The following is a 25,466-nucleotide window of genomic DNA, read 5'->3' on the forward strand; positions in this document are numbered from 1 at the left end:
TAATTATTTCATCTATTTGGCTGCATTTCAGCTGGCCGCGCACAATTGCAGTTGCATCAATTTGGATTAATTTGCCACTGAATAATGCTCCCCTGTCAATCAACAGACAAGATCTCTCGCTCTCTCTATATGCATATTATTTGCATCTGACTCTTGACTCTTCTTTTCATTGAGGAACTGTCACTTTTCGCATTCGAAATCCGCCCTTTGGCTCGAACGCTGGTCCGCATTTCAGTCGCAAAATGGAAATATGTGCCGCATAGGTTACATTTCACCGTGGATCTCGGCCTGTGTTTGTGGTTTTGCCATTTAAATTGAATGCGAAGCTGTAACTCTAGTTATCCGCCCGCTTTGGCGCTATTACATCACTCCCCACTTCACTCGCTTCTCGCTTTAACTCCATCTTCATTATGCATTTGCGATCGTGTTTTATATATTTTTTCTTTTTTTTTTTTTCTTGGAGTCTTCCATTGAGAAAAAAGCTCCAGTGGTTTGCTGTAAGTGAAACGACAACTAAAGCTGTTATAGTTATACGATTTGCAAGCCGCCTCTGTTCCATCTTCAGCCTAAGTTGGGATATAATTTGGTTACACAGTAAAGCCTCTGTGAGCTCAACTTGATTTCTATGCCAAAAAGCATGATATCGAAACATGAGCTTAGAAAACATTGCTTATTACTAGGTGAAGTTACATTAAAGGAAACGTCTACAATATTATAGCTATAAATGTAGTTTCTATAGATCTAGCTTTCATTTTAAGTCTTACACTGGTGCTTGATAAGGGTTCCAGGTTTCGAGGCTTGACTGTGCGATTTGTCTGCACCAACCACAGTAGTTGCAACTTGATGGCACGACTTTGATTCGAATTAAGCCGTCTACTGGGACTGCAGACCTCAAGGTTATTGCCAGGGCAGATGTGGGAGGTTCAAGGGAAGGGGCCTGGGCTTTGGCCTGGGTTTAAGTTTAGGTTTGATTATGTTTTTTGGATTGGGGGGCGGACAGGTGTCGGTGGCTCATAGACAAATTAACAGTTTGCCATGCGGTTGCATGCAGCGCTGGCAGCAATGGCATGTGTAGAATTCTTAGCAGGAAATGAAGTGCAGCATAAAATATGCATGTGTTGTTAATTAAATTAATTCGTGCACCGCCCGCCGCCTACCGCCTACCGTCTACCGTCTGAGATAATCAGCTTTATTTGGTGTTGAAAGTATTTCTGTTACCTGGCTGGCTGGCTGGCTGGCTGGCTGGCCATTGTTGTCGATTTAGGAAATTACTGCGGTCTGTGTGCCTAGCCAAGCAAATAAATCAAATCGTCTCGCGCTCGCCGATGATGTGATATGTTCAAATCGAATCGAATTGAGGTAAATCAGATCGCGATTGGATCGAAATGAAGCCGAATGTAATGAGGCTGCAACAACAGTGAGGCACAACAGCATGATTATGCAAATGCAACAGCAAATGCACCACAACACAGCGGCACAGCACCACAGCACCACTGCACCACAGCACAGCACCACCACCCACCTCCCCCGTCGTTAGGCGGCGGTGCAGTTCGATATCGTGCGGTGGTGCGTCTATATCTATATCTATGACTATGTCTATATCTTTGTCTACATCTATACATTTATATTTGCTGCATAATCGCGCCCGTTGCATGTTGCACTCATTAATAATGGGCGCGTTTTTGTTACTGCATTTTATTGCACTTGCTAATCACGCGGCGGCCGTTAAATAATTGAGCTTGAACGCCACCCGGCTCGCACAATTCGTCCAGGATTTTGGCCACCTCGGTGCGTTTCGCTTCCGTTTCGCATTCGAATTGGGTTTATTAATTAGTTTCTTTTATTGTTCCTAGTTAGCGCACTGTTTACCGCCCCAAATCGGTCTTTATTGCCTATTATGTCACCAAATTTGCACCTCTGTTTCAGCTGGAATTTGGGGAACTAATAAAAATAAGTGAGTTATAAATAACAAACTTGTTACAAAAACATTTAAACAAAAAAGAGATTTTATTCTTGTCCGATAAATCATAAAGTCTTACACATAAAACATATTCATTACTTTAAAAGAAAATCAATCATGAGTCCCAAAGTATTCTAAAATTCCATTAAACTTACAAGATTTTCCGAGCGACAGTGCATGGATATGTATGTATTTTCATCTTTTATTTATTATCTTAATGGCTAGGCACAGAATCGTATTCTATGGCTGGATAAGTTTAGTTCTAGGTATAGCTCTTATTTTGTTTTCTTCTACATGCTATTTACACTCATATAACTTTTATGGGGCTTAAGACTAAGGTGTGAAGTAAACCAAACGAACGTAAAACCTAACTTCATAATTGGTATCAGTACATTTGTTTTTGGGCACTATTAGCTAGTTGTAATGCAATGAAGAATAATGGGGGCACACTTAATGGATCGTTCAGTCTCTCTACTCGAAGCCCGCCGGTTGCATGAGGAACTGGTGTTGGCTGCTCATTGCCGGCAGCTGTATGTCTTCCATGGTCATGGAAGTCTTCGGGATCTCGATAGTCTCCACCGAACCGCCCGCCTCTCCATCATCCCCCTCCAGCATGGCACTGTCGAAGCTCTTATTCAGGCGATCGTGGAACTCGGTCATGGAGATTTTCTTGAGTGCGAATCGCTTGCCAAAGGTCTTCTTCACCTTCTGGCGGCGCCTCTTCGACAGGATTTTGTTCTTGTTCAGACCATCGCTGAAGGATATGGCCCGGCGAAGTTTGCGACCCCAAACCTTGACTACCTTCACTTGGCTGCTGATGGAGCACTCCTCGCTGTCGTCCTCAGCATCGGCGGCGTTCTCATCGCTGGGTTCCTCGAAGATTGTCTCCAGATTGGTGGGCGTGAACTTTTTCATGCGCTTGTTGGTGTAGATCTTTTCAATGCTCTTAAGCGTTTGCACATTTGTGTTCAGCTCTTTGCGTTGCTTCTTTTTGATGGGTTTCATGATGGCGCTGCAGATCCGGTTGAAGTTGTCCTTGGACACCCTGGCGGGCATCCTGCGACGAGCCACGCCCGCTCGAGCACCAAAACTGGAACTTCGTCTGGATGATCCACTGATGCAATCGCTGTCGTCATCATTGTCCTCGCAGCGACTCAACTGGGAGTCCACATCGTCGGAGTCTTGCGATGCACTGCTGACATTGTCATCGGAATCGGGCGCAGCTATGGGCTCGGATGTGTCCTGCATCTCCTCCATGTCCGACATGGCCATCTCCTTCAGTCGCCACGAGAGATTGGAGCTGGTGGATGATCTGAAATGAGGATTTTCAGGATAGTTCCCGGTGGATGAACTCTAAATGCTAACCTGTTCTCCTTTGGTTGAAACGTGATCTTGGCAAAGTCGTAGACAATGTTATCCATTATATTTGCCGTTGAACTCTAGAAATCATTCCTGAAAGCAATGCATATGTATGTACATGTAGTTTTCTATTTTGGTGGAAAGGTTTATTCCCTGTATATAAGCTCAAAGAAATCAGGAGATAGCAGCTATCTGTTCTGCTGACTAACATGATATAGAGTTCTAGGACGTCAAAGATTACCTATAGTTTACTTACCTTTGCAAAATCGCGCATTTCCTTGTTGTAAAACCCTTTTTTCTGCAGGCGTCTGTCTGAAAATGCAGATCTTTGTCACTCCGGGGGGTAATTTATCGGCGATTTGCTATTTTTAAGCGCAATTTATCGCTGCCAAATAGGGTTCTTCTGAAATCTGGGTTCAACTATATGCAAAGATGCCGCAAAGACCTATTTCGCATACAACTAAATGGCCAAATTACAACTTTTGCGTTCTTTTTGTAAAATAAACAGCTTGGATTAGAGCTGGTTCAACCACTCACAATATTATCGATAAGTCGAGTATGTGGGTTCGGCCAACAGCGATAGCAGCTATCGATTTCGTTTTTTGTGAATCCCATACATGCGCTACTTTCAGAAAACATGTTATTAATATGTTAAATATGTTAAATAGCTTGAGATCTTATCTAAGATCAAGAATTAGTGCTTCCTAGTGAAAATGTCAAATGTTTTCTGCTCAACTGAGCAACGTAAAAATGTGGCAAGGCCGAATGGGTTGGTGCACTCGCTTACTTAACGAGTGGTAGCACTGCTTGAAAGTAGCCGTTACATTTAAATAGTGTATTAATTCACTTCCGTTAAAAAGAAAAGCATTCGCAGCTGCGGTTTTATTCATTATATATTATTAATATAATATTTATTTATTATAAAATAGAATTGACTTTTGGGTACACTCCCGTTTAGGGTGGTAAAAGAAATAAATTTTATTGTCATAATAAATCCAATTCCGACAAGCCTCCTTTGATAATGGGCACATTTAAATCTAATCGAAAGTGGCAATTTCCATTCGAACGATTTTGTCAAGTTGGCTTAACTCCGCACACAAAACATGGACCGTGGTTATCTGAGAGTTGTAAATAATGTTCCCTGCGGATTATTTCGTTTCCGGTTGAAAAGAAGTCCTATAAAAGCTGCGCATTTGTTTGTTTACGATTACTAAGTGTGCTAAACTTAAGAAAGATGAAGGTGCTAGCGGTTCTGCTTCTGGGGGTGATTGCCTCCGCCACGGCTTTCGAGAAGCCGGTCTTCTGGAAGGATGTGCCCGTGGGCAAGGCCTCGATCGAGGGTAGGATCACCATGGGATATCCTGCGTACGAGGGCAAGGTGCCCTACATTGTCGGCTTGGGCTTCAGCAAGAACGGCGGTGGCACCTGGTGCGGCGGCTCCATCATCGGCAACACCTGGGTGATGACCGCCAAGCACTGCACCGATGGCATGGAATCGGTGACCATCTACTACGGAGCCCTCTGGCGCCTGCAGGCACAGTACACCCACTGGGTGGGACGCAACGACTTCATCGAGCACGGATCTGGTGACATCTCCCTGATCCGCACACCGCACGTGGACTTCTGGTCGCTGGTCAACAAGGTGGAGCTGCCCAGGTACGACGATCGCTACAACAACTACCAAGGCTGGTGGGCCCTCGTCTCCGGATGGGGCAAGACCTCCGACGATGTCGGCGTCTCCGAGTACCTGAACTGCGTGGATGTCCAGATCGGCGAGAACTCCGTGTGCGAGAACTACTATGGCAGCTTCTCCGGCGACCTCATCTGCATCCCCACGCCCGAGAACAAGGGCACCTGCAGCGGCGACTCTGGCGGCCCACTGGTCATCCACGACGGCAACCGCCAGGTGGGCATCGTGTCCTTCGGCTCCTCCGCCGGCTGCCTCTCCAACGGTCCCAAGGGAATGGTGCGCGTCACCAGCTACCTGGACTGGATCCGCGACCACACTGGAATCTCTTACTAAAAAGGAGATGATTCAATAAATATGCGCTAAACGAAAATGATGTTTATTTACTTACATTATTGATTTTCTTTACTGGCGATCCAGTTGCAGAAGGGCTAATATACCTAAAGGAACTAAACTAAAGATTGGTTTACATTTATTATAAAATATATATAATTATATAATATATGCTTATATATAATATAATAATATATATATTACTTCCGAATGTTTTGGTATAGAGCTACAGACTGTCATATAAAACGAAATATATATAGATCAGAGATCGTAGTAGATCGTAGTCCTCTTATATATATAAAGGATAACAAGTATAAAAATGATACCAACGGATTTGAATGCACAACGGTACTTCGTTTATTTTCTTAAAATGGCAAAGTTCATTAGTAAGAAATGCCAGTGTGGTCGCGGATCCAGTCCAAGTAGCCGGTCACGCGGGTCAATCCCTTGGGGCCGTTGGACAGGCAGCCGTCGGCAGATCCGAAGGACACGATGCCCACCAGGCGGTTGCCGTCGTGGAGGACGAGTGGTCCGCCGGAGTCGCCGCCGCAGGAGCCCTTGTTCTCGGGCGTGGCATAGCACAGGCTGTTCTCGGTGATGAAGTGGCTGCCGTAGTAGTCCATGCAGACGCTGTTGTCCGATATCTGGATGTCCACGCAGTTGAGGTAGTCGGTCATGCCGCTGGTATCGGAGGTAGCGCCCCATCCGGAGAGCAGGGCCCACCAGCCGTAGAAGTTGTTGTAGCGATCATCGTACCTCGGGAGCTCCACCTTGTCCACCAGCGACCAGAAGTCCACGTGCGGTGTGCGGATCAGGGCGATGTCGTTGCGCAAGTTACCAGTATCGTAGTCGGGATGGGTGATCATTTCCGATGAAACGTGTTTGAACTGCGGCTGGTTGCGCCACACAGCTCCGTAGTGGATGTTCACGTAACTGGCTCCGTAGGTGCAGTGGGCGGCAGTGAGTACCCATTCGTGGCCAATGATGGAGCCACCGCAGTTCCAGCCGCCGTTTCCGCTCTCGAATCGCAGGGCTACGATGTAGGGCACCTTACCCTCGTAAGCGGGATAACCGTTGGTGATGCGTCCGTTGATCCTCTTGTCCACGGGCATGTCCTTCACGGGAACAGCCTTTTCAAAAGCCGCCGTCAAGGCAAAAGCCGAAATTATCAGAACACCCAGCACCTTCATCGTCTTAGTAAGTTTTCTACTGTTAGCAAATTCACTTGCCAAACTTCTTATATAGCCACCTGAATGAGTGGCTGTAAATATTCGTAATCCGTTGGGTCGACGATTTACGATCTCCTTTCATATTCGAGTATTTTGACTTCCTCCTACTTTGTATATAACTTAAAAAAGATACTCGTAGAGTACCCCTGTACTTGTACCTCGTACTAGGTTCGTTGAAAAGTATGTAACAGGTAGAAGGAAGCTTTTCCGAACCAAGTTCGTTGCCTTCGGGTATTTGATAGTAGGGGAAAGCGACTACAGCGATCTCTTTTGTTTTCAGCTTAAAAGTATGCTACAAAATATATTGGTATTGTTTTCTATCCAGTTCGTTTAAAACCTAACTTGGCCACAGTTTCACCAGTATGAGAAAGAGTCTCTGTGTTAGTCAATAATCGTTTTATTCATGAAGTGCTTAGTAGGCGACGCCGGAGTTCTCCTTGATCCAGTCCAAGTAGCTGGTCACACGGGTGAAGCCAGCAGGGGCGCCGGACTCGCAACCAGCGCTGGACACGAAGGAGGTGACACCAATGAGCTTGCCGTTGCTGTTGAGGACCAGTGGGCCGCCAGAGTCGCCGTTGCAGGTGGAGGTCTTGTTGGGGGTGGCAACGCAAATCACCTTGGAGGTGGCGATCAGAGTGCCATAGGTGCTCTGGCAGGTGGCGACGGACACAACCTCAAAGTTTTCGTACTGCAGGGTGCTAGCGACGCTGGAGGCAGAATCGGAGGTCTTGCCCCATCCGGAGGCAACGGCGGTCTGGCCGGCGTAGGTGGAGTAGGTACCGGCGATGGCGGGCAGCTCAACCTTGTTGATATCGGTGGTGAAGGAAACCGACGGGGTCTTGATCAGGGAAATGTCGTTCCTCAGCACAGCCGAGTTGTAGCTGGCATGCTGGACGAAGTTGGAGCTGGCGACGGTCTGGGTGAGCTTGGCGCTGGTGCGCACGGTGGCTCCGTAGTAGATGGTCACAGCGGAGGCACTGGAATTATAATTTATAATTTAGCAATTATTGATCGTAGTAACTCATGTAAGGGGAGTGCTTTAGATGGGCACGATTACTCACCCAGAAGTGCAGTGAGCAGCAGTCAGAACCCATTGGTTGTCGATGATGGAACCACCGCACCACCAGCTGCCGCTGGTGCTGGCGAAGCTGAGTCCCACCTGGTAGGGGAACTGGCCGGCAGAGGCGGTCTTTCCGTTGGTGATGCGACCCTCGATCGAGGCCACGGCGGGCAGGTCACGGGGATGGATCGGCAGCTGCTGGGGCAGCAGACCGGCGGAGGCGGTGGCCAGAGCCAGGGCGAATACTACGAGCACTTTCATGATGGTCGGAGAACGAATGATTCTTCACTGGCCGCGGCGGCACTTATATACCATTTAATCGTTGGCCCGGCCTCTTGTATTCTGACCAAGTCATTTCTGTTTATTCGCGTGAAATTGCTTATCAGTCGTGGCATTTGCACTGTTTTTTTTTTTTGGTTTCTTTTATTGATGTCGGCCAAGAAGGATGTAGTCGCACTTATCGGCTTTGATTGGGCGAAGCCCAAAAAAAAAGAAGTATCTGCTCTTATCGGACTGGTGGGAAACCGTTGAGATTACACACCGCAGGCTTTCAATTAAACGCACTTCACAGGCAAACTGGCGGCAAACGTCGTCCACTCGAGTGATAAGTGATATGTGATAAGCATAGATTTCGCCAAATGACGGCTGTGATATTTTCTGACAAAATGGACGACATTGGCTGACTTTTGCACTGCTTTAAGGTACTACTCGTACATGTACGAGTATATGTATTTATAGCTGGGGAAAACCGGCTAAGCGAAATCGGTTTAATCGAATTATTTGATTACTTTCGGGAGCCATCGATCAGAAATTGTTTACGGCAACACTCACCGCAGTGGAGTGGCTGAAATACCCAGTGATTATCTGATGGTCGGACCCAAATCGTATTAAGCATACGCAGCGGTGTGCCAAACTTGCCAACTCATTCGGGTGGGCGGGCAAAGATGACAGTGGCAAGTTGCTTGAATCTGGGAAATTGAAATCAAATCGTCTTACGTGTCGGGCATGCAAAAGCATTCCGGATTTTGGGCCCGGTCTACTTGGTCTACGGAGCTGGATCTGGATCCTGCCGGACATTAGCACATAAAAACAATTCATTGGCTTTCGTGCTGACACATGTAGTGTGTAGTTGCTGTCGGGCAGTGACTTTTGTGGGCCACTGTGCGTGTCTGGGCCATAAATGCCAAGCATAAAATAGATTTTATCTTAAAGGCGGTGCAAGCACTTTGGCCTGGGGAATTTTTTCATTCATTTAATCCTTGTATTAACTGCATTTTATTGATTTTATCCCCTGCCTGCACTGCTGAGCGCTTTTATGGTTGCTTCTTTCGCTGATTGCGGGAAATTTCGCTTCTTTTGTCTCAGACTCTCTGGAGGAACAAAGGAAACTAATTTTCCTGAAATATTTGCTCCCATTGTTTGTGGAGCAGCAGTTTTAAAGCAATCCAAAAATCCAAAAAAAAGGGTCGCACTTTAAATTGCTGACAGAGACGTATGTAATACACTTATATATATGTATAAATGTATATTACGTATACGTAATGCTCTCACTCGACACACACGCTTATTAGACGCATTTCCGGCTGCGACAACGACAGCCTGAACAACAATGTCCAGTGTTCTCGGATAAAAGGAGCATTCGGCTTACCCAGCCAGTTGCGTAGAAGGGGGCTAGTAAGAAAACGGAAAAAGGACCCGAATATTCATCAGGATATGGCTACGCCTCTGGTTCAAGTGGATACGAACACAGTTGGGGTCAAGATAATAGAAAGCAAGAATAAAGAATTAAGCTAAGAAATAAATATACAAATTTACTAATATATGGTTACATGTTTTCAAATTAAACAAACTCATTTTTAGATTCATTGAAGCTTTAAAATAAGTGGAAGTAGCTATGTTAGTTAATTAGGTTTTGATGCCTTCTTCATAATACAAAGAACCATGACAACATACATGAGATCTTGTTGCTACAATTTCGACCTCTACTATATATGTGTGCTAAAGTCCTTAGGATGGCATTTGAAATGTCGCCCGGCGTGCGCGCTCCTTTGACGAGGAAAAGGAAAAGGACGAGACGACGGCGACGACGACGACAAACAAGATTGCAGCAATAAAATTTCGACAAGTGAACAACAAATGATAAACGAAGCAGCAGCTTGGGATAAAAAGCAGCAGCGCCAGCGAAGGGAGCAGTTCCCGGAGAGGTCAGTCAGTTGGTCCTCTTGGTGCTGTTGGGGAGCACTTGAAATGCTGGTGGCTGGCCAAGGACTCCGTCCGGCTCACTTCAACTGGGCTTCGGTCCTCTCCGGGACGACCATCTAATGTGAGCCGCATCGATTACGCTTCCACTGGCACTCGGATTGTGTGTTTTGGCTGTCGCTATTCCCCCAATCCAATAATGTTGAAACAGGCACTTGGAAAAATATATAGAAGAGCACTGTTAACGGTGTACTGAAAACGTTTTCAAGAGAATAATAGCTGAATCCTTTAGAAATATAAAACCTATTATTACCTAGCTTAATTGGACACAGACTAAGTATGACAATCTGAAGGATTTTGCCATGTGAAGTGCTTAGAGTCATTCTGATTGCTTTATTTGCTAATAATTTCTGTTCGTAGTTTTGAGCAGTGCAGCAAATATCGTTCAGCTAAGTTTTTTGTATTAAATTGTGATGAAAACGTCGCTGTGCCTGCGGTCAGCTCAAGAAATCCGTCTCCGACTCCTTGTTGACCAGAATTAATGACAACTGTCTGGCCCAGCTGACCCGCCCAGAACTGCTCTCATCTTCTGTTCGTCGGTTCTGTCGCAGATGACTTATCACAGGGAACTATGTCTATTCTCAGCTATAATTCAAATTGCTTTTCGGGATGTCAACAGCAGCCGCCTCATTAATCATGCCTCCCGGAATAGTCATAGTCTCACATTGCGTATGAGTAATGTGCTTGCCAGCCACCTTTTCTGCAGGTTCCCAAACTTGCCAAGCAACTTATCGCCTCATTTTATATCATCCCCTTTCCAAGATGTTACTCAAACCTTTGCATGAAATGCATTGCAAAAGTTTGCCATATAATTTTTTATTTTTTTTTTTCAAAATGCAATTTGCTGCTGCAGTTTGCTTGGTAAGTAGAGATGTTAGAGTGACTCACGTTTGAGGGGGGAACACAACACCCTTCCCTCAATGCTGTGACCCAAGTTAACCCAGGACTTAGCAGGTCCCGGGAGTTGGTCAAAGTTTTGTGTTGCAGTTTGTCAACTCGTTTTTAATGCGCGATGTATTGAAAAAGTTTGATTAGGGAGCAGCTGGCAGTCTGAGGACTGAGGTCCTCTTTCCAGGTGCCGAACGCCCAAGTTGAGTGCCATTTCCCACCAGAAAAACTTGCTAAAATGGGAGCTTAGCGGCGAATGGATGGAGAGCATTGCACATACGCCCTGTTGTCCCGATACTGCGACATCGACCAACTGTCAATACTCTGACACAAATCCGGCGAACAGACGACAAACACAAGTGGCCACCATTAAATTTTATGCGCGGGGATCAAACTAAGTTATTATATGGTTATATGGGGATACAGAAATGTGTATATGCATGAATATCGACTTGGCTTGGCAAATATTTGAGGAAAACGCACAGCGTGGACAATTTTTGCTTTCTCTGTGATTTTCTATCAATAAGCTGACGGCATCCCGTCGACTTTTGCATATGAGAAGGCTCAGGCTCAGGCTCAGTCTTTTTCCAGCTCGAAATATATAAATATAAATTCCTGCCATGCAAACAAATCCTTTTCGATAGATTGCTTTTGGCTGGGCTCCTTTTTTTCCCTTCGCCACCGTCGCTTTTTATTATTGTGTGCCAACGCCGGGGATTTTTGTCTACTATGACAATTGGTTTTTTACGGAGTGAAAGACGAAGTTGGGATGTTGGGTGTTGTGAGAGGCGAAACAAGTACGTGTCCCCATCGGAGGAGGTACTTGTCTGCTTATTGGCATTGGCACATTGGGGTATCAAAAAAAAATAAGAAAAGGCGAAAAAATGATTTCGCTCGGGCCGCATCAATGACTTGTGAATACTCACTGTGAATTCATCCTATTGTTCCGGGCATTCTTGGCATTGAACATTGCAACTTTCCTTTGTGTACTTGCAGTGTCTTGTCAGCCAGAATTTGAATGCAGTCTGCAGTCTATTTGGTTTGGGGGGCGGTGGAGAAAGAGACTATAGAATAGTTAATATCCTGTGCAGATTGCTCATTCAGTCGGGAATCTCCTTTGTTGGGACTTCATTAATGCCTCGAATTTATGCGATCCCCCTTTGAAATATCTCCGCATTCCGCTTGATGTAATGTTTGCCTGCTGTTTTGTGTCGGGAAAATATATAACTACTCATCAAATTTTAGCATGCAAATATTTATATGAATATGCAGCTGGGTCTGGCAAATGCTTTATGGCTTATAAACATTCTGTTTGCCAATATTTTTCTTTTTTTTTTTTGCATTTTTGGTTTTTGCTCTGGCTCGTGCCGCACTGGCTCTTGTTGTAATTTCGGTTTATTGTTTTCTATATATTTTTCTGCTTGAACGCACTAAAAGCCACTCCACTGCCAGTCAACCATTCAATCCACCTTCCACCTCTGGACGGGTTCCTACCATATTTCCTCCTCGATGCCGGCATTTGTTTGTTTTATGTCTTTATTCTGTGCCCTGCCGGAGGAGCAAAGTATTATTATTTTTTGCCCTGCTCCTGCTGCTGCTGCTTTACTTTTTTTCACTGAGTGATGGCTCTAGGTAATGCCAGGATACCAGGATACCAGCTACCAGGATGCTAGCATGGAGGAGGCATGGGGATTTCGGTGAGTGCTCTCTGAGCGGCTTTGCATATGGCCGTGAGTGTGTGGACTATCTACTTGATATGTGCGGAGCTTTTGGGCGAAATTTTCGAGACCCGGAGATGTTTCAATTATTGTTACCGTTGTTAGCCCAAAAGCAAACGCACTTCCTTAAGTATTCCTCGAGTTCCGCATACTCGTACTCGTATAGCCAGAAAGTAAGCCATTAACTTTTGCCGTCAATCAATTGTCACTCCCAAAGGGGAAAACAAAAAGGCAGGAAAAATAGGCAGCATGAAAACAAAAGGCACGAGACCATGACAAGACATTTTACTTTCATGTGAATGAAATGAAATGAAATCAGGAGAAAAGGGGAAGTATGCTTTCGACAGATGAAATTGTTGACTGAGGATTGCTCTTACAGGCGATTTCTTTGGTTTAATTTCGCAAGAAACTACGAATGTTTAGATTCTAACGAAAAGGTAGTCATTTTTATCAGTCTGAAAGTTACAACCAAAGCTGATGAGTGGCATTTTTGTCTGAGACTCTGGTCACAATCTAATAATCTAAACATTTAAGTTATTTGGTGGGCTGAAGATACCGCCTCTTATTTTCAATAGGCTTCCAGGAAAATGCTTATACTACTGATAGGAAATCAATTTTTATCGTAAAAGAATTGATTTTAATGTGTTAAAATTAAAAACTATCTTATCAATGGGCAGGCACTAGAGGCATTTGAATGAATCGCATAAAAACAGTAGCTATCTTATCAGATAATTCGCAAAATTACTTTTCCATTGAGAAGAGATACAAAAATATTTTTTGTTTATTTGCACAATGGAATCAAAATATAAGCTAGTGGCTTTGCCTTAAAATGGGGAAATTAAACAACTTAAGGGCTTGAAACTAAATTAGAAATCTGCAGTGTTCCCAGCTCATCAAACGAACCCACTTGGAGCAGAACAAGTATCGCCACTCCATCAGAAGTCAAGGCAGATGGCGAACCACCCAAAACTCTTTGTCTCCGGGTCCGAGAAACAAAAAACCAGCGAACTTTGCCGTCAAGTCATTGTGGTGGATGTTGGGTGAACTTGATGTTTGGGGCGTTGGTGGTTCGAGTGGAGCCACCAGCAGAGCCACACCAGGACCCAAGTGCTGTTTGGATTTCATTATACAATTATCTTGTTACCAGAAATAATGGTGTCGAGCCGGGCAACATGCCAAAAGCATTCAATGAGCCCGATGCGCCTTCCACTTACCCCGGCTGCCATCTCCGTGGGTGGTTGGTCTGTCCGTCAGTCACTCAGTCAGTCAGTTAACCCATACCCATGCCCATCCGAGTCCAACCCAATCCCTGCCAGATTCACTCACACACACACGCACATGTGTGGCAGGCGGATGCTGAGCGCGTTAGGAAAAGCAGGAAGTCATTAGCCGAAAAAACTCTGGTGATGGCGGTTCCAACTGGGGTTGCAAGGAGCCAGTAATGCGATAAATAAATGAAAATGTTTGAGTTAAATGAATTAAGTGTGTGATACTCGTACTCTTACTCTGGCAGTGTGTGTGTGTTTTTTTGTGTGCCTGTTGGTTTTTGGCATGGGGCTTTTTTGCTGGAAACACTTTCGGTGTTGTCCTGTCATCGCAAGTGACTTGGGGTGGTTACTCGTAAGTGCTGAGGCAATAGTAATTGTTCGCCGCTTAATTAGCCGAACATCAGTCTAAGGGGTTAAGAAAGTGCCAGTCAAAGTCGCGCTTAAGTTAAATTATTTCTCTGACTACAACATTTAAATCATTAAGGCAGAAATTCGTAGTCATCCTAGTTTTCCTGAAGTGGTTACGCAGAAATTCCAGGTAATGCGGTTAGCAAAGTTATCAATTTAATATGTCTTAAAGTCACGTAACCGCACACATAATAAAAGCCACTTATTTCAATAATTTGGTGATGCCTTTCATTTGGTCAGTTAGTTTAAGCGTTGGTGACCAGAAGAGTTTGAAGTGGTTAAAAGTTAAAGATACATTTAACTTAGTAAGAACTTAAGTCTGTCTTTCTGCATTTATTTAACCTATCTCTCTGATTGTTGTTTCTGTTGGAAAAACCCATGCCTCATCAACATTATTATGGCTAAAACTATTTGAAGTCGTGGTCATTTTCGCCATGTGCTGACCCCGAAATGCTGAGCTTGCAAATTTACAAACGTCTGCTCTGCTTTTTTGCTTTTTTCGGTTGGCCAATTTGGACTCCGTTTAATTAATTATGTAGCCGACTCATGGCCCCGCCAAAAATCGTTAATTAAGTTGATTGCTTTGAATTGGCTGGCATTTATTAGCCGGGATTGCGTTGTTGACTTGCCAGTCGAAAAGTCCTTTCGCCCCACCCGTTTTATTTGGCCATAATTGATGAGCTGACAGTACGTTAATTGATTTTGCTCTGCGCTTAGAGCTCCCAATACGGGGCGAGAATTGATTTTATTAGCTGCCACATGAGCCGGACATAAATATTTAATTGGTGCGAACTGGGTCAGAGGTCAAAGGGAAGTCGCACTGATATCAATAAGCCAAGCTGACTTTGATTGTCCCGCTCAGCGGAACTGTGAAGATTGAACAGGATGCTGGCAGAAGAGAATCAACGAATGTGTTCATTATTACTCACTCTCATGGGACAAATTAATAATTTGTAATTTTGAGTCAGATTAATGAAGCAAAAATGAACAATTATTTTGTATATTATTAATAAACACCCTTCTACCCAAAAAGTTAAAGAGAGATATCAACTGTGAGTGCCAGCTGGTACAATTGATAACCAACAGAGTGAATCGAAGAAAACCACTTGACCAACTGACTGCCATTGGAAGCCAACAGAAATGGCCAAAACGAAGTTGACTTCAATCAGCAGGGAAGTGAAGTTTGTGGCAAGAAGGAGGCGAAGTTCAATCAGAGCATTGCGACTGCGAAAAGTGGATTTTAAATAAAAAACTTTGGCCATAAACACTCGTTGTCCGCTTTCCGGGTTGACATTTTAACTAACTTTGCCCACATATGCACACATACCCATGCTGAACTGACAGCGGTAGTAAGTTCTGCGTTTTTTATTTCGGTGTGCTATGTATGATATTTTGTCATATCTAAACCACAGAATACGAGTGCAGGAAACTTTTTGTGCTGTCATAAATTTCCGCAATGCAAACATTTATCAGCCCGACTGGACTGGACCCCTTAACCCTCGACTGGGCGTGGGGGTCTGCCCTTCCCTTTCCGGCGTATGGCATCCACTTTCAAGCTCAGCTGCTGCTATTTTCTCTGACTGACTTTGTTATGTCTCTGGATCTAGGGATCTGGTTTTTGGTTCCAGTTTCTGTCTCCATCTCCGTCTCTATTTTTTGTCCCTCTGCCGGTTGGCTCGTGTTGAGTAAATGCTTTTTATGCGGCACCGCAGGACCATCTGGTCCTCACTGGATTTTGGGCCACCACCTGCCATCCTCACCACATGTGTGGATCCTGCACTGCTAGAAAATGCGAAGGAAAAGTTCTGGAATTACTTTTGATGGGCTGCGAATAAAAGGTGATACATGTACGGCAACAACTTTCGTCATTTCTTTAAATGCCTCGTAATAATTCAACTGTTGACATATTGTCTGCGTTTCTCTTTTTAACTTTCACTTGAGCAAAACTTTTCCTCATTGGGTTTTTTTTTCTTCATTTGCCTGTGAACTTTTCAGCTTTTATTGTGTCGCTTGGCAATTTAATGAATTTTAATGAGAACTTACTCGCATTCAATTCAATTTTATTTTAGCATTTATGCTCACGAAATTACAAATACCACCATTACAAAAACTTTGATTTTTTTAGAAAGGATTTTTATTTTTGAGAGAATAAAATATGCCATTGATTTATATACCATTAATTAATAACAAGAGAGAACGCTATAGTCGAGTTCCCCGACTATCTGATACCCGTTACTCAGCTAGTGGAAGTGCGAAGGAGAATCTTCAACACTGACAGTTTTTGTCGGTTTGTGGTCGTTAGAGTGGGCGTGGCAACATGAATCGACAAACTTGCGCTGCGTCTATGTCCCTGGAGTCCGTATGTTTTATCTCAACTTTCTAGCTTTCGTAGTTCCTGAGATCTCGACGTTCATACGGACAGACGGACAGACGGACAGACGGACGGACAGACGGACAGACGGACGGACAGACGGACATGGCCAGATCGACTCGGCTACTGATCCTGATCAAGAATATATATACTTTATATGGTCGGAAACGCTTCCTTCTGCCTGTTACATACTTTTCAACGAATCTAGTATACCCTTTTACTCTACGAGTAACGGGTATAAAAATACCTTTGCCATCTGTGCCAAATATTGTTCAAATTACCTTTGCCACACTTTCCCCAGAATTGAAGAGTCTTTGTTTTAGTCAATAATCGTTTTATTAATGTTTTATTGATGTGTTTAGTTGCTGATGCCAGTGGCACTCTTGATCCAGTCCAAGTAGCTGGTCACACGAGTGAAAGCAGCGGGGTAGCCCTTCTCGCAACCGGCAGCGGCACCGAAAGAAGTCAGACCGATCTGGACGGAGGAGGACTCGAGGACCAGAGGACCGCCAGAATCACCGTTGCAGGTGGACTTGCCATCGGTGGTGGCGACGCAGATGTTGGAGGAGGTCACGATCGAGGTGCCGTAGGTGGCGGCGCACACGGAGTTGGTGATCACATTCAATTTCACCCACTGAAGGTTGTTAGCCACGCCGCTGGAGGAGTCACTGGTGCGTCCCCATCCGGAGGCGATAGCGGACTCACCGGCGTAGGTCGAGTAGGAGCTGGCGATGCTTGGCAGTTTGGCAGCGGCGATCTTGCTGGTGTAGGAGACGGCGGGGATCTTGATCAGGGAGATGTCGTTGCGCAGGTTAGCGCTGTTCCAGCCGGAGTGGATGATGATATCGGAGCTGGCGACGGTGCTGGTAACCTCGGCGGAGGTACGCACGGTGGCGCCCAGATAGACGGTCACGGACTGAACTCTGCGATAGATCAATTATGCAATTGGTTAGGACGGCAAGGCCAAGGCATTTTCGGCTATCCTTCAAGGGACACTTACCCATCGGTACAGTGAGCAGCGGTCAACACCCATTGGTTGCCGATCAGGGAACCACCGCACCAGGCGCTGGACAGAGCACTCAACTTCAGGGAAAGTCCCACCTGGTAGGGGAACTGGCCGACGGAGGCGGCGCTTCCTCCGGTGATGCGACCTTCGATGTCACCAACCACGGGCATCACGCGGTTGCGGTGCTGCAGCTCCGGCTCGGGGAAAGCGGAGGCGGCCACGGCCAGGGCAAGGATGATCAGGAACTTCATCTTGGGTATTGTTGCTTGTTCAGTTAAAGGAACTCAACTGGTTGGCCATGGCCCAGCTGGGCTCTTTTATACTGGCCAAGTCGCGTCTGTGATTGGTTTGCGATTCAGAAATAGAGCGGTTCCGATTAGATAGGACCTCTAAAGCCGGTTCGAACTGCCTTATCTGTTGAGATTTTGTGCAGAAGATATGAATGAATGAACTTCAGCCACACGGTCGCCAAAATTACTTTCCCAACCGAGGTACCCTAGAGTACTAATCCCGATACGGATCTAATCTGGGCTCTTGGCCACGAGTGAGTTTCTAGATCTTGCCGAGGCGATACAAGAAGCCTGGCATGAGGTTGCTAATTAATTTGATTAGTTTTACACCTGCAAGATATATACATAAATATATATTACTATAACAAAATTGGCAAAGGTTTGCCTTGCTCTTCAGCGTATCTTCAAATTCCCATAGTAGTCGAGTGCTATCTTATCGGCTGTCTATAGCTTGAGAAGCCGTAAGCCCACTGTTTGGCTGGATTTGTTTACCTTTCACAAAGGTCAAGGAGTAGGACGTGAGTTGGTCAAGACTGCTAACAACTTCATAGTAAATCATTGTGCCGCCTGAAAATTGCGTCTCTCCGATTGCAAACACGCAAACTTCAATTGTTTTCGCAACCGCAGGCGCTCCTTATCAGCGAATGCCGCGTGATTTTATGACGCGTTCAACCGACCACATCACTGCGGTTAATAGCCAATTCAGATGGCCAATTGAAGACGATTAGCGGGAGGGGGCGAGGGGGTCTGTGCCCGGTATGCCCACACCAAAAACGGACACTCAACTCAATGATTTCAATTTCGGTGGCGAATTCATCAGCAATTTCCATGGGAATGCTCTTTTTGTTATTTTTGTTATTTTCCTTTTGTGCCTTTATGGAGCTGCCCAAATTGACTTGGTCTGCGGTAATGCCGAAATGTTTATTGTTATTTATCGGCAACAATTTCCATTCAAGGCAAAACAACCACCCATAAAATGGACCATTTTCACCTTCCCCTTCCTGGACAGACGAACCTGTTCGGGTTTCATTGCTGAAATGGGTTTTATTGTCTGCACCGACTATATTGTTTAGCAATTAATGGGCGGCAATTAGGCGTTAATTGCATTTAGTTGGTCATTGCCGTTTGCTGTCGGATCCATGGCAAATATGCGGTTATCCTGGTGTAGACAGTGGGCCCCCCCACCTCGCAACCCTCGGCACTGCCGAACGAGGTGACCCCAATCAGGTAGCTGACATTGCGCCAGTGGTACACCACGGGGCCACCGGAGTCGCCATTGCAGGCACCTCGTCCATTGCTGCCATCGGTGCACAGGTGCCGTCGCTGGCTCACCAATCCCGGCAGGAAGTAGCAGATGCAGCGCTCCTGATCGATCACCTCCGCGTCCAAGTACTGTAGAAGTCGTGTCCTTTTGTCGGCTGAGTCCCCCAAGTAACCCCAGCCAGATAGGGTCACCACTTGGCCAACCAGAAAGTTCTGATGCATGAACTGCCCAGCCAGCTCAATGGGTTGCACTTGCTCCGAGGTTCGAACTTCTCTTGGCAGCCGGATTAAGGCCAAGTCATTGTATCCCCCAAAGCCCAAGTAATCGGGATAAACTAAGAAGTCTCTATGCGTGACTTGTATCACCTCGACGGAGTCATCCAAATCGGCAAATATGGTGGCGCCCGTGTAGATCTTGGCAGCTATGGCATCGGTCAGGCAGTGGGCTGCAGTCAAAACAAACTGCGGAGTGATAAGGGAACCACCGCACTTGACCAGATCTGCGCCACTCAGCTGAATCACCAGACCCACTTGATACGGAAACATGCCGCGCGTGGCCAATTCCCCGCCAGCTATTCGAGTTCTCACGGGCGAGCTCTGATTAGCCTCCATCTGGAATTTCTCGCAGCGAAGTCGATAGTTCTCATAGCCCACTTGCCAACGTCTTTCCATGATTGCATCATCATCTTCCGGAGACTCTTCTCTGGTGTCCTCGAAGTGATCCCTCCAAGGCTCACTGGATTTAACTGGTGTGCCTAATAGAAGTAGGCAGACGAGTGCACTTATTGCCTCGAATTGCGTCATCTTATCACTGAAAAATTAAATAAATAATGAGGGGAATACCCTGTTATTGGGTACTTAGGTGTATTCTTGAAATGTAATATGCTCTGGGCTGACCAGCTTGATGGGTATCGCATTGAACATGTGAAGAGCTCCGCTCTTTTCATTATGTTGAATGAAATTTATGAATGAATCGCCTCTTTATTTGCCTATAACATGTATATATACCCAGATATCTGCTGTTCCTCGTAATGAGTTAGTCCCCAAGTTCAGGTCTGAGTGGGCTCTTGACGTGAAGTACTGGGGGTTGTTGTTGTTTTAGCTGGTGTTTTTATAGTCAGCGATTGTGGCATCGATGTGGATGTGGCGTCATCGTCTTGGACTCGGCACGTGTCCGCATCGTTGGTTAATTGAATTTGCTTGGGCCGAGTGCAAATTATACCGAAGACTACGACGGGAGGAGCAGCAGATGTTTGGCATTCAGTTCCTCAAGCTACCGTGTAATTGCCGCACGTTTCGGCGATTATGTTGCTCAGGCTAGGCCTTCGTCTCCCTTTGACATACTGCAGCTCTCTTAATTGCTTTCGAACCATTCATTTTCCCGGCTCTTCAGTTGCACGATTCCAGTTTAAGCCCCATACACTGGCCAGAATGTCTGGGTCGAGGTCTCTGTATTTATTGACTGCCGTTTTATCAACGCTTAGTTTATTATTTGTTTAATTTACTGCACGCCGCCGCCTGCATTTCGACACATTCAAAGGCCATTGATAATTTTCCGGGAGTTGAATGGCTTTGGGGTTTTACCAACCAAGGCCCCAAATTGCTCATTGCCTAGGCGATTGCATAAGCCACAAGTGCATTTAGTTAGTTTATAAGTGGTAAATGTATTTGTTTTGCTTATAAGTAAACACAGTTTTATGGAAACATATTAATCAAATTGCTATATAGTGTTAAAGGCTGCTGTACTTGGTCATCAAATATAATATATAAATTGACAAAAGAAACGTGCAAATCCAATTGGGTTATCCTTTTGACCATAGAAATTTTACTTTTAATTTCTCCCTTAACTACTCCATTAATTGATAAAAATACTTTTGCCATCTGTGCCAAATATTGTTCAATTTAGCTTTGCCACAGTTTCCCCAGAATTGAAGAGTCTTTGTTTTAGTGAATAATCGTGCTATTAATGTTTTATTGAAGTGCTTAGTAGGAGACGCCGGAGTTCGTCTTGATCCAGTCCAAGTAGGCGGTCACACGGGTGAAGGCAGCTGGTGCGCCAGCCTCGCAACCATCAGCGGATCCGAAGGAGGTGATACCGATGAGGATCTTATCGAGAGCCAAGGGGCCGCCGGAATCGCCCTGGCAGGTGGAGGTCCCCTTGGGGGTTTCAACGCAGAGGACCCTGCTGGTCACAATCAGGCTTCCGAAGGTGCCCTGGCACACGGAGTTGGAGATAACGGTAAGATCGACGTACTGCAGATCACGAGCCACGGCGGTGGCGGAATCGGAGGTGAGACCCCATCCGGAGGCAACAGCGGTCTTGCCCTCGTAGGTGGAGTAGGTGCTGGCGATGGCGGGCAGGGCGATCTTGTTCACGGAGGACGAGAAGGACACGCTGGAGGTCTTGATCAGGGAGACGTCGTTGCGGACGGTCAGGGACAGGTAGCTCTCGTGCTGGATGAAGTTCGAGCTGGACACGGTCTCGGTGAACTTGGGGCTAGTGCGGACAGTGGCACCATAGGAGATGGTCACGGAGGCGGCACTGCGTTGGAAAAACTCCTGTTAGTCAGGGTCCTCGTAGAGAAGGACATCCACTTACCCGTCGGTACAGTGAGCAGCGGTCAACACCCATTGGTTGTCGATGATGGAGCCACCGCACCACCAACTGCCTGCAGAGCTCGAGAAACTGAGTCCCACCTGGTAGGGGAACTGGTCGGCCACGGCGTCCTTGCCGTTGGTGATGCGACCGTTGATGGACGGGCTCGATACCCTGTCACGGGGATGCACCGGGGCGACATTGGGCAGGAGCCCAGCGGAGGCGGAGGCCAAGGCCAGAACCAAAACTACGAAAACCTTCATGCTGATGGCTGCTCAAACTATGAGTGATTTTTCCTTTCCAATGGGGCCTCTTTTATACCCGGACTGAGGAATCTTATCTGCATCGATGGCGGGTCAGGTCCACTTAAAGGTTCTGATTAGGTGTCGCTGAAAGTTGGTTTTGTTTATTATATGGTTTTACCCTTTTATAAAAATGGGCTGTCTGATAAGATTTTAAAGTAGCTACTGGTCTTTAATTGTTTATCACAAGTTACAGACTTTCAAATTGAGTGAATGAAAGGCAATTAGCTTGGTAGCATTATTGCACTAGTATACTTGGTAATAATCAATAATAGTGTGCTTCCGATCAGTCGTAAACCAGTTTCAGCTTGGTTAAACAAAATTATTACTTACTTATCAATATTTCTTTATCTTAACTGCCTATTTACGTCGCAGCTTATAGAGTAAGCCATAAATATTCAAGAACAAACATTTGCTTTGACAAATACATTGTTTTATTCTTGGTAAATTGGAAAATTATTTCCTTAATGGTGTACGGCACAATTGTTCTAAGTCCTTTTTTAAGACTAACTACTTAAGATTTACAATTCTGTTGTTTGTAAACCAGTTTCCCTACGAAGTGGGACTTGGTTTTAAAAACTCTTCCGGCAGTTGAGGGTCTTGTGGTTGAATCATAGCAAATATATGGGTTCTAACTGCTGCCCATTGCACTAGGACCTTCGATTCCACCACAGCCGCTGCCACGAACCTTCCATATACAGCATTTCAAGTCATTAAAAGTGCTGTGTGTCTGCCGACCATTGGGTCACCTGTGATTACCAGTGGAGTAAACTGCCTGGCCTCCAGCATTGGTGGTCTATATTTGTTGAGTACTTCTTACTTGATAAGGCACGAAATAGAGGATATTTTTTTTTATATGCATCTTTTATTATTGAAAATATTACAAAACGGAACAAGTCCCTTAGGCGGAAACTCCGGAGTTGCTCTTGATCCAGTCCAAGTAGCTGGTGACGCGAGTGAATCCTGCTGGTGCTCCAATCTCGCAGCCATCGTAGGCTCCAAAGGAGGTGACACCGATCAGAGCGTTGTCCACAACCAATGGGCCGCCGGAGTCACCACTGCAGATGGAGGTGCGATTGACACCATCCACACAGATCACACGACTGGTGACCACCAAGCTGCCAAAGGTCTCCTGGCACACGGCGTTGGGAATGACCGTGAGATCAGCGTACTGCAGATCCCGGGCCACCGTTTCCGAGGTATCGGAGGTCAGTCCCCATCCGGAGGCGACGGCGACTTGTCCGGCATAGGTGGAGTAGCTGCTGGCGATAGCTGGGAGGGCGATCTTGTTGACGGAGGACGAGAAGGTCACGGATGGCGTCTTGATCAGGGAGATATCGTTGCGGAGTGTCAGGGAGATGTAGTTGGCATGCTGGATCCAGTTGGAGCTGGAGACGGTGTGGGTGAACTTGGGGCTGGTACGAACGGTAGCTCCATAGTAGATGGTCACGAAGAGGGCACTAGAAGATGTAACATTAGATATCCAGGAATGAATTATCTGAAGGTGGTAATCAACACTTACCCGCTTGTGCAGTGCGCTGCGGTGAGGACCCAGGAGTTGTCAATGATGGAGCCGCCGCACCACCAGCCGTCCTCCGGTCCGGTGAAGCTGAGTCCCACCTGGTAGGGGAACTGATCCGGCACGGCGTCCTTGCCGTTCGTAATGCGACCAGTAATTGATGGTGTCGATGTCCTGTCACGAGGACGCACCGGCAGAGCCTGGGGCACCAGTCCAGCGGACACGCAGGCCAGAGTCAAAGCCAAAACTACGAAAACCTTCATGGTGATCAATATTGAATTGAATGAATGATTTTCCACACAAACGGTGGCTGTTTTATACCCATCTTATAGCTTCTTATCTTCATTAGCCCGTGGGAAAAGCCTTCACCTGGTTGGGGGGAAAATCCCTATCAGCTTAATCATTTTGTGGGTCAAATCGCAGGTATAGTATACTATGACTTAGGCAGTTTGATTGTAATATGCTTTTAATAGCTTCGACTTCTCCTTATTGCACTTAGTTCTTTAATTGCTAAACGTAATTTTGATAAAGACAAAGTTAGCCAAGGGATTTCCACAAGCACAAGTGGATTAAGGCCATAATTCAAAGGCGAGCTAGTTAACTTGGGATTCGCCCAATATGTTCTAATGATAAGCTGCTTGGGGATGGTGTATAAAAGCCTCAATTACAAACAGTAAGACACTCACTAAACGTGAAACATTCATCATGAAGGTCCTAGTAGCTTTTGTCCTAACCATCGCCGCCGCCTCCGCTGGGCTCCTGCCCCAGATCGCGCCTGTGCATCCTCGAGACAGGATCACGAAGCCAACCATCGATGGACGCATCACGAACGGAAAGAATGCAGTGGAGAATCAGTTCCCCTACCAGGTGGGACTCAGCTTCATCAGCTTGACAGGAAGCTGGTGGTGCGGTGGCTCCATCATCGACAACTCCTGGGTGCTCACCGCTGCCCACTGCACCGACGGGTAAGATTTCCTACCTTGCTTCGTTCCTAGTGAACAACAAGCTCACTTGGAATACCCTTTCTACTTTCTAGTGCCTCCTATGTTACCGTCTACTATGGAGCAACCGTGCGATCTAGCCCCCAGTTCACCCAGACCCTCTCCAAGTCCAACTGGATCCAGCATGCCAACTACATTTCGAAGACCGTCAGCAACGACATTGCCCTAATCAAGACCTCGTCCGTGTCCTTCTCGTCCTCCGTGAACAAGATCAACCTGCCCGCCATCGCCAGCAGCTACTCCAACTTCGTGGGAGAGACCGCAGTGGCCTCCGGATGGGGAATGACCGCCGATACGGATACCGGAGCTACCAAGAACCTGCAGTTCGCCGATCTGACCGTCATTCCCAACTCCGTGTGCCAGAAGACCTATGGAGTTTTGGTGGTCACCAGCAAGGTTATCTGCGTGGACACCTCCAATGCCATCTCCACCTGCCAGGGTGATTCTGGTGGTCCTTTGGCTCTGGATGGTACTCTCATTGGTATTACCTCCTTTGGTGCCGAGGATGGTTGTGAGATTGGTCTTCCAGCTGCCTTCACCAGGGTGACCAGCTACTTGGATTGGATCCAGACCAACTCTGGCATCTCTGGCTAGAAGAGTTCCGAAAACTATAATTGTTGTAAAAAATTATAAAAATAATAAATGGTTTAATTTGATTGCAAGATAAAGTGATTGTTTTACTACAACAAAACTGATAAACTACGTTTAATAAAACTCCCAAGTTAGCCTGGGTAATTCCATTGACAAACGATTAAGTTTCCGGAACTGGTTACCTCATCAAGTTGAAAGCCAAAATCCGTACCAATAAAAATCTGTAGTGCTTATCAATTGGATTGTGAAACTTGAAGTTTAAATTACGATTTCTTCAAGTGGGTAGTGCCCGAAATGAATGATTCCTTATCTTGGGCAAATACAAAACGATTACTTCTTGGAATTTCCACTTGGATTT

At 45.9% G+C, this 25,466-nt stretch overlaps 9 protein-coding genes across 9 annotated transcripts; 2 read left to right on the forward strand and 7 right to left on the reverse strand.

Moving 5' to 3' along the window:
* Window positions 1-2,144: 2,144 nt before the first annotated feature.
* LOC122616864 (protein tantalus) lies at window positions 2,145-3,865 on the reverse strand. Its single transcript, XM_043792440.1, has 3 exons — window positions 3,576-3,865; window positions 3,326-3,412; window positions 2,145-3,272 (listed from the first exon to the last, which is right to left on the reverse strand). Exons 2-3 carry the CDS (start codon window positions 3,379-3,381, stop codon window positions 2,432-2,434), a joined length of 897 nt encoding a protein of 298 aa, XP_043648375.1. The 5' UTR covers window positions 3,382-3,412; window positions 3,576-3,865; the 3' UTR covers window positions 2,145-2,431.
* Window positions 3,866-4,523: 658 nt separating this feature from the next.
* On the forward strand, window positions 4,524-5,379 carry LOC122616867 (serine protease 1). The gene has a single exon (XM_043792443.1). The coding sequence runs from the start codon at window positions 4,554-4,556 to the stop codon at window positions 5,340-5,342; it is 789 nt and encodes a 262-aa protein (XP_043648378.1). The 5' UTR covers window positions 4,524-4,553; the 3' UTR covers window positions 5,343-5,379.
* Window positions 5,380-5,672: 293 nt separating this feature from the next.
* Window positions 5,673-6,559, reverse strand: LOC122616866 (serine protease 1). Its single transcript, XM_043792442.1, has one exon. It carries the CDS (start codon window positions 6,527-6,529, stop codon window positions 5,723-5,725), a length of 807 nt encoding a protein of 268 aa, XP_043648377.1. The 5' UTR covers window positions 6,530-6,559; the 3' UTR covers window positions 5,673-5,722.
* Window positions 6,560-6,947: 388 nt separating this feature from the next.
* LOC122616865 (serine protease 1) lies at window positions 6,948-7,910 on the reverse strand. The gene is made up of 2 exons (XM_043792441.1): window positions 7,630-7,910; window positions 6,948-7,545 (listed from the first exon to the last, which is right to left on the reverse strand). Exons 1-2 carry the CDS (start codon window positions 7,887-7,889, stop codon window positions 6,981-6,983), a joined length of 825 nt encoding a protein of 274 aa, XP_043648376.1. The 5' UTR covers window positions 7,890-7,910; the 3' UTR covers window positions 6,948-6,980.
* Window positions 7,911-16,857: 8,947 nt separating this feature from the next.
* Window positions 16,858-17,842, reverse strand: LOC122615990 (serine protease 1). The gene is made up of 2 exons (XM_043791199.1): window positions 17,541-17,842; window positions 16,858-17,463 (listed from the first exon to the last, which is right to left on the reverse strand). Exons 1-2 carry the CDS (start codon window positions 17,795-17,797, stop codon window positions 16,899-16,901), a joined length of 822 nt encoding a protein of 273 aa, XP_043647134.1. The 5' UTR covers window positions 17,798-17,842; the 3' UTR covers window positions 16,858-16,898.
* Window positions 17,843-18,836: 994 nt separating this feature from the next.
* Window positions 18,837-20,235, reverse strand: LOC122617409 (brachyurin). Its single transcript, XM_043793261.1, has 2 exons — window positions 20,108-20,235; window positions 18,837-19,910 (listed from the first exon to the last, which is right to left on the reverse strand). Exon 2 carries the CDS (start codon window positions 19,901-19,903, stop codon window positions 18,944-18,946), a length of 960 nt encoding a protein of 319 aa, XP_043649196.1. The 5' UTR covers window positions 19,904-19,910; window positions 20,108-20,235; the 3' UTR covers window positions 18,837-18,943.
* An 806-nt stretch (window positions 20,236-21,041) lies between these two features.
* Window positions 21,042-21,983, reverse strand: LOC122616171 (serine protease 1). The gene is made up of 2 exons (XM_043791519.1): window positions 21,699-21,983; window positions 21,042-21,641 (listed from the first exon to the last, which is right to left on the reverse strand). The coding sequence occupies exons 1-2, from the start codon at window positions 21,956-21,958 to the stop codon at window positions 21,083-21,085; spliced, it is 819 nt and encodes a 272-aa protein (XP_043647454.1). The 5' UTR covers window positions 21,959-21,983; the 3' UTR covers window positions 21,042-21,082.
* An 885-nt stretch (window positions 21,984-22,868) lies between these two features.
* Window positions 22,869-23,779, reverse strand: LOC122616269 (serine protease 1-like). Its single transcript, XM_043791668.1, has 2 exons — window positions 23,520-23,779; window positions 22,869-23,457 (listed from the first exon to the last, which is right to left on the reverse strand). Exons 1-2 carry the CDS (start codon window positions 23,777-23,779, stop codon window positions 22,899-22,901), a joined length of 819 nt encoding a protein of 272 aa, XP_043647603.1. The 3' UTR covers window positions 22,869-22,898.
* A 439-nt stretch (window positions 23,780-24,218) lies between these two features.
* LOC122617025 (serine protease 1-like) lies at window positions 24,219-25,111 on the forward strand. The gene is made up of 2 exons (XM_043792666.1): window positions 24,219-24,481; window positions 24,553-25,111. Exons 1-2 carry the CDS (start codon window positions 24,222-24,224, stop codon window positions 25,109-25,111), a joined length of 819 nt encoding a protein of 272 aa, XP_043648601.1. The 5' UTR covers window positions 24,219-24,221.
* The last annotated feature ends 355 nt before the right edge of the window (window positions 25,112-25,466 follow it).

The sequence above is a fragment of the Drosophila teissieri genome, chromosome 3L, assembly GCF_016746235.2.
Source record: "Drosophila teissieri strain GT53w chromosome 3L, Prin_Dtei_1.1, whole genome shotgun sequence".
In the NCBI taxonomy this organism is placed as follows: Eukaryota; Metazoa; Arthropoda; class Insecta; order Diptera; family Drosophilidae; genus Drosophila; species Drosophila teissieri.